We start from the raw sequence: 15,310 nt of genomic DNA, 5'->3' as shown, positions 1-15,310 counted from the left end.
AACCCCCCTGGAAAATCCCCTCTCAGAAATGTTTTTATTCATTCGAATATATAGATAATGGAAAGATTTCATAACTCACAGCCTTCTCCCCAGAAACTCTGGGCAGTTAAATTATCCCCAGAAGCACAATTATTGGACCTTTCAACTATTCTGAACAAAATGGTTATCTGAAAATTTTGATAAGATGATTTTGGAAAAAAAGCTTTGAAGGGGGGCCAGTAGCCCTAAATTCTCTTTGGTCACTTAAAAATGACACTAGAACTATTGGTTTCTGTTTGGTCGAGCCCTCTCCCGATCTTCTAGGACCATAGGTGTAATACGATCACCCCTATGCATTACAGAAACAAAACAAGACAAAAATCATTGAGCACACATATGTGATCTTTCTTTTGGAAAAAAAAATACAAATTCCAGATTTTTGCCAATGGGAGCTTGAAACCTTTACGGAAGGGTTTTTTGATGTACTGAATTTAATAGTGGGATTTTCTTTAGGACTCCGGGCTCCTTGGTGGCATTTCTCCTTTTATTTAAATAGTATAAATATTCTCATGCTTGTTGCTTTTGAGGGGTAACATTAACCTTAATGAATTTTATATGTTTGGAATTAGAATAGAAATTCAATTCTTTTGATTTCAATTCTTTTGAAATCAAATGTTACCAAAATTCCGTTGTTTAGATTTTCGATAACTATTTGGACGAGTCGCTCCTTACTTACAGTTCAGTATCACGAGAATGGAATACTCGATTTATTCATATTTGCTATATAGTAAATTTTCGATTTCAGTACTTCAAAAGCAATCGTTTTGCAAACCACTCGCAATTATCTTTTTGGCTATATTTTTGGGTTCTAAAATGCTTTTACTTAATCATTTTAACCCCCTTCGACCAATTACTTGATTGTATTTTAGTTTAAAGCCAGTCTCCATTTGGCAGATTCTGCCATTCTGCCATCTTGCAGAAAAAGCAGCGTCGAAGTTTGCAGTATCTGCAAACTTGCAATACGGAGCTCGAAACAAAGTCTCCATTGAACTTAAATTTGCAGATTGGCGATACATATTTGCATAATCGGTCAACTGAAGACTAGCTTTTATAGTTTCTGAACGAAGTCGTGTAACGTATAATGAAAAAAATGAACAATTTGGTTTCTGTATAGGGTAGCCCATTTCGTTTATTCGCCACTCGTTTTCATATTAACCAATAAAATTTCACTGTTAAATAATTAAGGGTTAACTGTTAGTAACAGTAAAAAACAATATTTTGCGAGTAATATATATGCAAATACACCTGAATTTATTTCGATTAGAAGGGACGGGGGAGCGAGGTAACAACTAAAAAGAGTAAATTATACACGATACAAAATTATTTAAGTAAAGTATTGTTAACATCTTGATATTTCATAGACAAGGACCTTAACGTTTCCCCCTTTGTGTTTTTGCTTGTGTTTGTGTTTGTGTTATAAAAACAAACAACAAAATCAGAAATACTTTTCAGCTAGACGCAAAATGAAAAAAGTGCAAAAATTATGGTGAAGACCTTTGAATAAGGGTTATCACATATTATCCAAGAAAAATCCTTGTCGCTTTATTTTCTTTGCTTTTCCAATATCTTTAAAACCCTCTTCTGGCACTAAGACTTGGCGGCTTGGCGCTAAGACTATCGCAGCTGGAATTCACTTTTCCTTATAGATTTTCCATGCCAGCCCTGATCCTCCATGCGTCCCATCCTGAGTCCCTGGCCCTCCTTAGCCCACCCTATCTTGATTTTAGTATTTTCAAAGAACCACTTTTATTTATAGCCGTCCTAGCCGAGTGGATTGGTGCGCTGGATTTATTATTCTCTGTCCGAGAGGGCGAGGGTTCAAATCCTAGTGTATCCAATCATTTAATATGGGACGGGGGTCAGTGGCGTGACTCTGTAAGCTCAGCCAGAGTTGACCCAGTTCTAAATGGGTACCTGTAGAAATCTGGGGAAGGTAAACAGGAAGGGTGTGTGAAAGCACAGGATGGTTGCCCCCCAATATCCCATTGCACTTCTTGGCTGAAGGGCCAAGAAACCGAAATCAACACCACCGGTAGGGACTGTAGAGTCCAATGCCGTGTTATTTACCTTTTTTACTTTTATTTATGTCAGTTCTTATTCTAAAGCTTTGATTAGCCTTTTGCTTTCCTTTGCTCTTTTGTTGGTGATGATGCAAGGGAAAATAAACAAACTATTGTCTTCGCTTTTCCAATATTTTTAGAACCTTCTTCTGACACTAAGACTTGACGGCGGACATTATCGCAAAAACATACTTTATTTTACCTAACTGAGTGAAAATTGCCCGTTATTCTTCTGTTTCTTTTCTTTGCCTGGCCTGAAAAGTATGATCTTAGAGTTTAGTAAAAATTCACAAATAGCTAGTATGAGACCAAAACTCTTTTACTACTCAGAGATTAATTTTTACAAAGGTCTAAATTTGGATTACAGAAAATTCAGCAATTTTTTTTTTCTTTTTAATCAGGCTCTAAAAGTACAAGATTTAAAATTTAGGCTACCAAAAATTACTGGATTGCCAAAATATAAAAACTACCAAATGCTGCTTCATGAAAGTATTGGGTATGTTTTATGATTTTTCAAATTCTGACTTAGAACATCAACATATTCGCTATAACCCACTTCGTGGAGACTGGGTCCTGATTTCACCTCATCGACTCCAAAGACCTTGGTCAGGTAAAGTTGACAGTCTACAAGAAGAAGTCCTCGAAAATGATCCAAAGAATCCATTATCTCCAGGATCTACCAGACCTAATGGAACTGTAAGTGACTTCTTTTCATAATTTAAAAAAAAAAATCTTATCAACATTTGAAAAGAGCCGCAAAATGTTATATTACCAACTTTAAAGAAAAAAAAACATGCTTTTGTCCAAAGGTATTCCTTCAGTTTTCCATGTGGTTTTGCGTAAGTTTTAACATTTCATTCTAAGACTGTTTTATTCTGGCAGGTTTGGAATTTCTGGATGGACTGTCCAAAATTTTAATATTTTTTTGCTCTTGGTATAATCCAAGGTTAGAATTTTGAACATTTTCTTGTTTGGCAGCCTCAAATTTTCAAAACCTTTTTTAGATTGCTAAGCTTCAAATTTGAAGACTTCCTTCTTTCGTTTTCAATAGATTTATCAAAATGTCATGAAATCATTCTAAAACAGAGTTGTCAAATAAAAACATCTAATTTAACGCAGTTTAAGGTAATTTCCAAATTTCTTCTTTCTATATAATTTTAGTCTAGTTATTCCATTGGAACAGTTTTTAGCAAGGACTGTGCATAGAAAATAATCTCTTTACCTTTCAAATAAGTATTTTTCATAGCATTTTGCCTTAGTAAGGGAGTAAGGACTCCAATTTGAGCAGTCAAAAGTAATTGGCAATGAGTGAAGTCAGCCTTAATGTACCAAGGACATCAAATTTACGACACTTGGTGCCCATGAGCCCCTCTTAGGTCTAACTATACCTCAAAACAACATTTTTCTAAGAGTTTTCTGTTTTTTTTTTATTATGAAGGTTTTAGGGCAGTACCACGACTGTCAGTATTGCCACTTTGAACCGTGGAAATAAACAGGCAAAAAGTATTTGTTGAGCTTAATAGCGCATTTCGTCCGTAAAAGTACAAAAATACTGACAATATGAAGTTTTCTAAAGATAACTAAACCTGGAAAAAAAAGGCTGCACTTTTTTTAAACCATTCAATGTCATAGATTTATTTCTCGTTTTTGCTGATTTTTCGCCACGTTTTTTTCTTTTCTTTTTTTAATTGGAATTTTGCTACTACTAAAACTTCACAAATGAATATAGAGACTCTTTTCACCAAATTTCAACTCCTACTTTTTCTGGTTTTACTTTTTATATTTACTTCGTGAAGTTTTAAGTAAAAATATATATATAATTAAAATAATAATGGAATTATTAATCAGTCTCTTTCAGCTATTTAAGTCAAAAAATTTATGAGCCAAATTTTCAGCTGTTGAAACCGTTTGTTTTGGCTTCTTGACTTCAATCGTTTCTTTCAGTGCTTCCCGTCAGATATTGATATGATTATACATTTACTGAACCTCCCCCCCCCAAAAAAAAATTCCCAAAAGACATGGAAGGACAAAAAAAAATAAAAAAATAAAAACACAAAAAATGACAAGGTGGCAAAGGATCAAACCACGAAACATGAATGGTAGCGCGAAATAAATTTCGAATTGTAGCAACGAAACGTGAATGGTAGAACGAAAAAAATTTATTAGCCAAATTTTCAGTTGTTGAAACCGTTTGTTTTGGCTTCTTGACTTCAACCGTTTGTTTCAGCACTTTCAGTCACATATTGATATGATTATACATCTAATGAGCCTGCCCCCTCCAAAACAAAAACCCAAAAGACATGGACAGAAAAAAAATATAACCCAAAAAAGACAAAAAAATGACAAGGTGGCAAAGGATCAAACCACGAAAGGTGAATGGTAGTGCAAAATAAATTTCAGAACAAATAAACACAGCTACTTTACTATATGCAGGCCTGACTTGGAACCAGTTGCATTTTTTATTAATTTGTTTCAATAGCACTAGAAAAAGATAGCTCAGGGTGTCCGATTCGAATATCCCATTACTAGTATTTATGGGGATTGGAGACTTACTAACTCAATATGTGCAATGAGAAATATTCGCTTCTGTTAACCTTAACATAATTGTACGTAAAGGTTTTTACAACAGAACAATAGTGATTGACTGGAAATAGGAATATTAAGCAGTATTTAGCTTTTAGTCAGAAATATTTAGCTTTTTACTACAATGACTTGAAGCCATTTCATTTCAGGCATAATGTACGTGTCAAATCGGGCTGTCATGTTGGCCTTAAACTAGGGTTGGTATTATGTATAGGAGCTGTTAAAAGGTCGACCATGTCTAAAAACAATAAGACAAGACAAATTCATCATTAATTTGATTCTATTAAAACACCATTTTTTTGTGTTGTGGAAAGTTTTTAATTATAGTAAAAGCTTGCTTTTATCATATAACCTAAAAAAATGTAAGAAATGAACCTATTCATGTTAGAATCTTAATCTGAAAAATTAAATTTACCTTAATTGGGTGTGGCAGTTCTATTGTATACTTTTGGTGGAAAAACTACACCCTACAAGATCGAGTTTCACACCAAACGATGCAAGACAAGGTTATTTTCAATTTTGTATTTTCGGTTTAGGTAAATCCACATTATGAGTCAACTTATGTGTTTAACAACGATTTTCCTGCCCTCCTACAAGAAGTGCCGGAACCAGCCGTAGATTCTGATGATCCGCTATTCAAAATAGCAGGAGCGAAAGGAAGTTGCCGAGTTTTGTGTTTTCACCCAAAATCGAATATTACAATCCCGTTAATGACTGTTCAAGAGATTAAGAGAATTGTTGACAAGTAAGCAATTTTTTATCCTATCGAATTTTAATCAGCTTTGAATTAATCCCCCTTCCCTCTTAGAGGGGTTCGATAGATTAAATAGACGTAGATTAGATAGGTTAGGTTAGATAGACATAGATTTTTCATTATAATTTTTCTTTTGTGCACGAAGTCTAAAAGCGTAAAGAGAAACGAATTATCAGATAAACTATGGGGAAATAAAATTAAGCAATCGATCTTTCGGAAGTAAAGCAGAGGCTTAAGGCCCCAGCACACGTGTCAATTGTACATATTTTTTCAAAAGAGGAATTAGTGCAGGCATAAACCTGTTTTATATGGTAGTTGTTTTATAAAGCTACAACTACCCCTAATAATAATAATAATAACTGACTGCAGCACAAAGTCACCTGAGGTAAACACAGCTGCTCACGCTCCTCCTCCTTCCCAATCTATTCAATACTCTCCTCTTTGCACCGTCATTAGGAATTCCAACGTCCTTTAAATGTTTTTATGACTTCTTTCCATTCTCATTTGCGGACGATCTGCATTTTGTTTGCAATAGATGAGCAGTCGAAAAAGGACAATTTTTGTCAATCCTTTAACCTTTATCCGTAAAATGAGCCGTAGCTGTTTCAACCTTTCACATTATAGCCCTAAAATGTGGGACAGAACCTCGTTTTTTTTAAAGTCTACTTTAAAAAAATTAATTTATTTAAAAACAGTTTTCATAGTATTATCAAGAGCCTCAACTAAATAGCTTTATCTCTTACAACAAAAAAAAGGAAAAGAAATTAAGCACGATTAATGACAGTTGTATAAAACAGAATAAAAGAATTGCTAAAGCGATTTGTTCTATGTCTTATTGGCTCAAATTTGTTCGTGTGTCGAGTGGCTTTGGAGGCAATAAGAGGAGGCAGCAACATATTGTGTTTTTCACTAGCGAAGAGCGACTGTCCAAATTTGCACATGAGATGGAACTTCCGTTCTCTCGGCGTTGGGATTTTTTATGTTCCAATTGCAGTTACATACGTGTCATATTTGTGACCCAGTATGATTTTTGTTGCACGTTTTTGAACAGCCTCAAGATTGTCACTTAAGTAGTCAATGTTGTGCACTTGTTGTCCCCAAGCAGGGCACGTGTATTCTTGCAAGGGACGTATATAGTGGATATGCTAGTAGTAACTAATTCACTGGGAAACCTAGGTGTCGGAGTGTAGTCAGTGATTGCAAAGCATAGTTGCCTTTTTTTACCAAGGTTAGAAACAAGGTTGCTGAAAGAACAGTTAGTACTGAAAGTCACATCAAGAGTATTTGCAGTTGAAATGGTCGGGCACCAGGATTCAAGACAAGCTACGTCCCTTTTAAATTGATTAAAATAACATCACTTTTGTTTTATTGATGTTAATTTGAAGTCCATTATTTCTGCACTGCTCAGTGAAACTGTTTCAATTCACCTTGAAACTGGGGAAAATACGGGAAGGTTCGGATGATTTGCCCTCAACCACATATTGCACTCCTGACTGAAAGCATCGAATCAGGAGATCGGTACCTGGGCAACACAGACTTTTAGTCAGCATGCGAAAAACTTTAAAGTTAAAAAAAAGTTTGAAATACGATCTGTATAGTAGCAAAAATAAGCTGAAGACAATTAGTTCCTCTGGTAAACATTTGACAAACACTCCTAAGACTTCTGAGGTGCCTGCGTTTCGGAGCCATACTTGATCACTGTCATCACTGTAGCTTCTCGTATTCTTATCTTGGTTCGTATACTTATTTTCCTATTCTTCCAAACTTTTTTCAACTTAAAAATACCCTGGCCCTTACCTATTCTACTTTTAAAATGCCATGCAAGGATAAAACCATAACTAAAGTTCTTCTCTTGATAGAATCAAAAGCTTGTTGATAATCTTTAAAACTAAGAACTAGAGGATTGTGGTGACTCAGACATTTCTCAATTATTAACCTTAAAAGTGAAAATTTGGTCGATGCATCTTTTACCCTTCTTGAAACCAAAGTGTTCTCTTACAACTTTATCTGCAGTATCTCCAAGTGTAAAAAGTATCACCATACTAAGTAATTTGTTTCTTAAGACTCCAAACTAGTGCCTCTATAATTATTACACTTACTCTGATCACCTTTCTTTTAAAGAGGTTTATTTGAAGTTTTCCTTAAATTGCAAGGTACTTCTCCTTTAAGAAAAATAATTTTAATAATCCTCGTAATTTATCTCTAACTTCAAAACCACCGGTTTTCAAAAACTCATCTTCCACACTATCAGGTTCACACTAATTACCACACTATAATTATTATTATCAGGACCCATATAATGTAGGTCCTGATAATAATAAGGTCCTATCAGGACCTTATTATTTTTTAAGTACTGTCTCTAAATCTTTCTCGGAAAATAGATCTTCCTTCATTTACAAAATTGTTCCTTTCACATAGTTTTTTATTCTTTTCTATATCTTTGCCTGTAATTTGATCACCGTTTAGTACGTTCTCAACGTGTTCTTCAGTAGGAATGGGTAAGAAGGTACTGATGTTAAATAATTTATGCAGGTTTTTTTATATGTTATTTTATGTTTTTCATGGTTCTGTTCTGTTTGATGTTTTTTTTTTCATGGTTATATTGTTGTTTGATGGTTATTTGATGTTCTTTTCATATTCTGTTTGTTGATGGTTGATGATTTGATGTTTTTTTCATGTTCTGCTCTGTTTGATGTTGTTTCTGTTCTGTTTGTTGATGGTTATATGGTTATTTCATGGTTTCTGTTCTGTTTGTTGATGATTGTTTGATGATCATGAGTGTTGGTCAATTTATTTGTTGTTTTCTTGGATGTAGACATAAGTCCAACAACAATTGCTGGATGTTTCTTGGATGTCAACATAAGTTCAACAATAATTGCTGGATAATCGATTCTAACGGGACAAGATCACGTGTCTTTTTCTAGGCCAATCAGGGGATGTTTCTAAGTGTATTGCTCCATTAACGGGACAAGATCGCAGTGAATTTAAGGAAGGATTTTTGCTTTAATTGTTATTAGTGTGAGAATAGAATTCAAGGAGTGAGAACAGTTTGACTTTACTCATTAAGATATATTTGTAATAATGAGTGGAATGTTTTCGCAATTAGAAGTGGATGGTTGAGTTGGTAGCAATGATACAAGAGCACCAAACACTGCGGTGGAAATCACGAGAGGATCACGGCTTTGTCTGGAATGGGATGAACTATATTCAAAATTTGTGATATCTTTGAGCAAATTTAAAATGTAGGATCAATTATACTTCGCTGCAAAAGTTGATATAACACATCTGAATAGACCTCAAAGTGCTTTAAATGCAATAGTAAAGCATATCGAGGACAATAAGCTGTATCGCCAATTGTACATGTGTAATATATATTATTGTTGTAATTATACAATAAAATTGTTTTGAAATCGAAAATTACACCCTTTTGTTGGAATATTCTTGAAGTAGAACGAATCATGGTTAGTCCAGAATCAGCAGTGAGAGTGATAGGATTGAAAAATGAATAAATTTGAGAAAGAGAGAATTAGATTGAATCTTGTGATTATTGAAAAACATTTGATTCTGGATGATGATTTTCTCGAGTTATCCCTTCAACAGAAGATATTCTCACAGGACACTTGACAATATAATGAAAAGTGATTCCCCCCCATTGGACGATGGTATGAAACTTTTACGACATGACTCAAATGCTTTTACTCATTTTTTTGATAATTTATTTCGAGTAATGCAGAAAATCATTGTGGATATACTTTTAAAAACATTGCCATAGATTCAATACAGATGACTGCTGCTTTGAAATAGCTAGGGTCATAAGTTACTCCTCTCCCATTCCCCTCTGAATTTATCGAATGAGGATCAGTTTCTTTTTAGCCGTGAGAGAGTCGACATCGGAAACCCAAAAAAATTTTCTATATGTGTCCACTATGCATGTACACCCTTGGCAATTGGTCATCATTTGAGAATTGTACAATTATTAATGACTATAATGAAAAGTGCAAATTATACAATGCTTGTAAATTACATAGAGGATATGCAGTACAAATTAAAGGATGTAATTCATGTCTTGAAGATATTTGTGACTCTCACCCCAGAGGGCATCTTTGCTCCAAGTGCCACTATGATAAGTTGTAATCAGTGGGAGAATAATGATCCAGGTATGATTGGAAAGAACCCCAAACGTGATTTTAGTTTATTTCTACGAGATTGGTATCTTCGTAGTTTTAAATTATTTTGGGAGGAAGAATCAAGTCTACGATTCAACTGTTGGGGTAACAAGACAATTTGGTTTCTACGTCATCGTTGTGACGACACTGACTATTATGACTATAAACCTAGTGATTTTTATTTGGCAGTTACTGAATGTGATTCATCATTTGAAAACACTGCATGAGATATTGCATCAAATAGACAAATTGAAACATGTGAATTTCACAATATGAATGCAAGTAGTATCGTTGACTATACAAAGAGATATGACAAGAGTGAGGTTACATTATACTGTAGAAAATGTGACCCTGACTTTGCAGCCAATCAAGAGCAAAATACAGTGAATTCAAATCATCTACCAGCATTAGTGTTTTTTTTTATTCCAATATTCACGGCGCCAGGTACTTCAAAGTATCTGATGCGCCGCTATTCAATTATCTCTTTCAATGGCCTCGAGGTTTTAAATGTCTATTGAACCTTCTTTTGAAGGTGTCAACAGAGGGATTTGCAGGGATAACATCCCCAGAAAGATCGTTCCAGATAGAAGTGAAACGCCGGATGAAGCTGCTCCTCAAGTACTCGGTTTTCGGCGTATCCTCCTTTAGATAATTGGACCGAGCTGTGTGCCTTCGTTTCTGCCTTGTCGGCTGGACAAAGGGAGGCACAATTCGAGAGAGCTCGTCTGAGGGAGGCGAATTCATATACTTGTAGAAAACAGCCATCGACGCTACATCAAACCTTTCATTTAGAGATTGGAGAAATTCTTGTGTAGAGGCGCAGCCCGCCCTATTTGCCATATTTTGGATCTTCTGAAGTGGTGCCAACAGCATTTTTGGAGCACCAGCATATAGCGGGCATCCATATTCAGCTATGGGTCTGATGCAAGACTTGTAGAGTGGGATGATCGAGCTTGATGGAAGAAGTTTTTTGCAGCGAAGAGTAACTCCCAGCTTTCTTGCGCAGGAGGTTCTCACACCGATCAAGAGAGATCGGTGGAGAAATGAATCCCCAGTAGACAAAGCTCGTCGACTCTCTTTATAGCTTCATTTTTGAAGATGAAACTGGGGTGTTGACGTGGCACCTTTGATCGGGTAATTAGAAACTCCTTTGTTTTCGATGCATTGAAGTTGATCATCCCTGCATCAGACCACTTTTCAATTTTCAAAAGATCTATCTGTATGGAAAGGGAGGCTTGTGTTGGGTCTTCGTATTTAGGGACGGCTGAGTGTGTCGTGGTATCGTCAGCAAAGTGATGCAGAGGGTGCAACGACAGTTGCCTATACACCGAAGAAGAAGAAATCTAAAGTGAAGAATAAAGACATTGTTGTTGTATATATATACATTTTTTTTTATTAATAAACAAATTCGCATATATTTTTTAATCACATTTCTCGTAGGCCACTAAAATTAAGATTATAGAGGTCTGATAGGATGTTTTAAGTCAGAAAGTCGTTCAGACGTGGACCGTTCACAGAGATGTTGATAATCTGGTTGTAAGTATATCTATGACATCGGACGACAAAATATAGTAGCGCATGGAAACCACAGATTTTAGTCGTCAGATCCTGCACTCTCTTCTGATCTTGAATAATAGTTTTCCAACTGCTCACAATATACTTGCTGATGTGACGAGTATAGAAGGTGTAGGGTAGACCAAGAGCATCAAACAAATTAAATGTCTTAAGATTTTGAAAGATGCACAACCAAGAGCTTGTATGCACAGTCGATAGACTGCTATTAAAAGTGATTAAGACATTGTTTACGCTTTAAATATTTCCATGGAATTCCGAACGCAGAAAATAGGATCTGTGTTTGGACGTGTAGGGGTCCATATTAAATTCATTGACTAATGCCAAGATCTCAATTATTAACCTTAAAAGTGAAACTTTGGTCGATGCATCTTTTACCCTTCTTGAAACCAAAGTGTTCTCTTACAACTTTATCTGCAGTATCTCCAAGTGTAAAAAGTATCACCATACTAAGTAATTTGTTTCTTAAGAATCCAAGCTAGTGCCTCTATAATTATTACACTTACTTTGATCACCTTTCTTTTAAAGAGGTTTATTTGAAGTTTTCCTTAAATTGCAAGGTACTTCTCCTTTAAGAAAAATAATTTTAATAATCCTCGTAATTTATCTATAACTTCAAAACCACCGGTTTTCAAAAACTCATCTTCCACACTATCAGGTTCACAGTATTTACCACACTATAATTATTATTATCAGGACCCATATAATGTAGGTCCTGATAATAATAAGGTCCTATCAGGACCTTATTATTTTTTAAGTACTGTCTCTAAATCTTTCTCGGAAAATAGATCTTCCTTCATTTACAAAATTGTTCCTTTCACATAGTTTTTTATTCTTTTCTATATCTTTGCCTGTAACTTGATCACCGTTTAGTACGTTCTCAACGTGTTCATCAGGAATGGGTAAGAAGGTACTGATGTTAATAATTTATGCATGTTTTTTATATGTTATTTTATGTTTTTCATGGTTCTGTTCTGTTTGATGTTTTTTTCATGGTTATATTGTTGTTTGATGGTTATTTGATGTTTTTTTCTTGTACTTGTTGTTGATTGTAGATGATTTGATGTTTTTTTCCTGTTCTGTTCTGTTTGATGTTGTTTCTGTTCTGTTTGTCGATGGTTACATGGTTATTTAATGGTTTCTGTTCTGTTTCTTGATGATTTTTTGATGATTAAGAGTGTTTGACAATTTGTTTTTTATTTTCTAGGATGTAGACAAAAGTCCAACAACAATTGATGGATGTTTCTTGGATGTCAACATAAGTTCAACAACAATTGCTGTATAATCGATTCTAACGGGACAAGTTCAAGTGTCTTTTTCTAGGCCAATCAGGGGATGTTTTAACTGTATTGATTCACTAACAGCACAGGATTGCAGTGAATATAAGGAAGGATTTTTGCTTTAATTGCTATTAGTGTGAGAATAGAATTCAAGGAGTGAGAAAAGTTTGACTTTATTCATTAAGATATATTTGTAATAATGAATGGAATGTTTTCACCATTAGAAGTTGATGGTTGAGTTGGTAGCAATGATACAAGAGTACCAAACATTGCGGTGGAAATCACGAGAGGATCACGGCTTTGTCTGGAATGGGATGAAGTATATGCAAGATATGTGATATCTTTGAGAAAATTTAAAATGGAGGATCAATTATGCTTCGCTGCAAAAGTTGATATAACACATGTGAATAGACTTCAAAGTGGCTAAAAGCAATAGTGAAGCATATCAAGGACAATAAGCTGTATTGCTAATTGTGTATCCTTAATATTATTGTTATAATTATACAATAAAATTGTTTCGAAATCGAAAATGTCACCCTTTTGTTCGAATATTCTTGAAGTAGAACGAATCATGGTTGGTCTAGAATCAGCAGTGTGACTGATAGGATTGAAAAATGAATAAGTTTGAGAAAGAGAGAATTAGATCGAATCTTGTGATTATTGAAAAACATTTGATTCTGGATGATGATTTTCTCGAGTTATCCCTTCAACAGAAGATATTCTCACAGGACACTTGACAATATAATGAAAACTGATTCACCCTCATTGGACTATTGTATGAAGCTTTTATGATGTGACTCAAATGCTTTTACTCAATTTATTGAAATATTAATTGAAACAAAGCAGAATAATATCGTGGATATACTTTTGAAAATATTGCCATAGATTCAATGTAGATGGCTCCCCCTTCGAAAGAGGTAACGTCACAGAATTACTCCTCTCCCATTCCCCTCTGAATTTATCGAATGAGGATCAGTTTCTTTTTAGCCGTGAGAGAGTCGACATCGGAAACCCAAAAAAATTTTCTATATGTGTCCACTATGCATGTACACTCTTGGCAACTGGTCATCATTTGAGAATTGTACAATTATTAATGACTAATAAAAAGTGCAAATTATGCAATGCTTGTAAATTGCATTATTACGGCTGAGTGTGTTGTGGTATCGTCGGCAAAGTGATGCAGAGGGTGCAACGACAGTTGCCTATACACCGAAGAAGAAGAAATCTAAAGTGAAGAATAAAGACATTGTTGTTGTGTATATATATTTCTTTATTAATAAACAAATTCACATACATTTTTTAAGCACTTTACTCGTAGGGCACTAAAATCAATATTATAGAGGTCTGAGAGCATATTTTCCACCATAAAGTCGTTCAGACGTGGATCGTCTACATAAATGTTGAGAAACTGCTTGTAAGTATAGCTGCGACATCGGAACACAAAATATAGTAGTGCATAGAAACCACAGCTTCTAGTCGTCAGATCCTGCACTCTCTTCCGATTTTGAATAATAGTTTTCCCACTAGTCTCAATATAGTTGCTGATTTGTGGAGTGTAGAATGTATAGGGTAGGCCGACAGGATCAAAAAATGCAATTTTCTTTTTTGTTTAAAATATGCGCAACCAATGGCCAGTATTCACAGTCAACAGACTGCTATTAGTAATAATAAGGGTATTGTTTACGCTTTAAATTTTCCTAAGAAACTCCGAGGACAGACAAAAGGATCTGTATTTGGACATGTAGGGGTCCTTATTAAATATATTGATTATTTGACTGGTGCTCATGGTGCAATGTCTAGTAGAACACTGCCTTCGGGAGTATATTTCCCAATAGGTTTTAAATTGATTTAGCGAGATTAGTGCAATTCTCTCAGCTAATGGGTCGGCAAATGTACACTCTAAACGCACACTCCCCGTTCGTACTATAATCATATCCTGGGTGCCAGACAAATCCAATACAATGATACCATGTGTTTTAGCAAACATTTCTTCGGTTATACCATTTTCAAATAGTTGTGAATCGTGATCTAGGGTTTGCATGGTCAACTCAAAGAATGTCCTATAGGATTTATCAAAAGATAAATTGTAGAGTGGGATTCCATTTACTTTGCAGACAAGAGATGAAAGCCCAAACTCATCAAATTTTTGTGGGCATCCAGTCAACGATCCTATTGCACTAGTGCTTTTTACAAATGCCAAGGCTAATTTTGACGGAATTTTGCCATTGATGAAGGATGAGTCGGTGGAGGTACGTGAGCCTGTGGCAATATGACGTTGATTGGAGATTGTATGAGGAACAAGTAGTTTAATAATATTTCCACTGGCTCTCAGTTTTTCCACTGCCAAAGCAACAGAACTCATAACCTGCTGCTTTCGTACATGTAGCATTGCCGAGGTGAGGGAGAGAGATCGGGTTAACAACAGCACTATTGTACAACAATAACAACAACAGCCTTTTTCATTTATTGACGAAAACACTTTTTTGTACAGCAAGAACAATAATGAGAATACGCTGTTGTTCAAAAACAACAGCATTTTTCATTTATTAACAACAATACTATTTGTACAACAACATCAACAACAACATTTTTCATTTATTGACAAAAGCACTATTTGTACAGCAACATCAACAACAACATTTTTCATTTATTGACAAAAGCACTTATTGTACAGCAAGAACAACAACAACATTTTTCATTTATTGACAAAAACACTTTTTTGTATAGCAAGAACAACAATAGTACACACATTTTGTACAACTTAAAATCTGCAGCACGAATAGCAATAGCATACACTATTTGTACAACAATAAGAACAACATTTTTTCACTTATTGACATAAAAAAAACTTACAAC

At 34.9% G+C, this 15,310-nt stretch overlaps 1 protein-coding gene across 2 annotated transcripts in view; it reads left to right on the top strand.

Annotated features, from left to right (window-relative positions):
- Nucleotides 1-15,310, top strand: part of Galt (Galactose-1-phosphate uridylyltransferase) — a 50,880-nt gene that overhangs the window by 900 nt on the left and 34,670 nt on the right. The window contains exons 2-3 of one of the 2 annotated variants that reach the window (XM_089098683.1): nucleotides 2,530-2,795; nucleotides 5,219-5,427. In XM_089098683.1, the coding sequence (XP_088954809.1) occupies nucleotides 2,530-2,795; nucleotides 5,219-5,427 (475 nt within the window). The remainder of the gene's footprint in view (nucleotides 1-2,529; nucleotides 2,796-5,218; nucleotides 5,428-15,310) is intronic. The other variant, XM_089098684.1, reaches the window with a different exon arrangement.

The sequence above is a fragment of the Artemia sp. Qi Xiang Cuo genome, chromosome 13 (genome assembly GCF_049724085.1).
Source record: "Artemia sp. Qi Xiang Cuo chromosome 13, ASM4972408v1, whole genome shotgun sequence".
Lineage (NCBI taxonomy): Eukaryota > Metazoa > Arthropoda > Branchiopoda > Anostraca > Artemiidae > Artemia > Artemia sp. Qi Xiang Cuo.
Note: the sequence above shows the minus strand (reverse complement) of the source record. Positions and strands in the feature narration are given on the sequence as shown.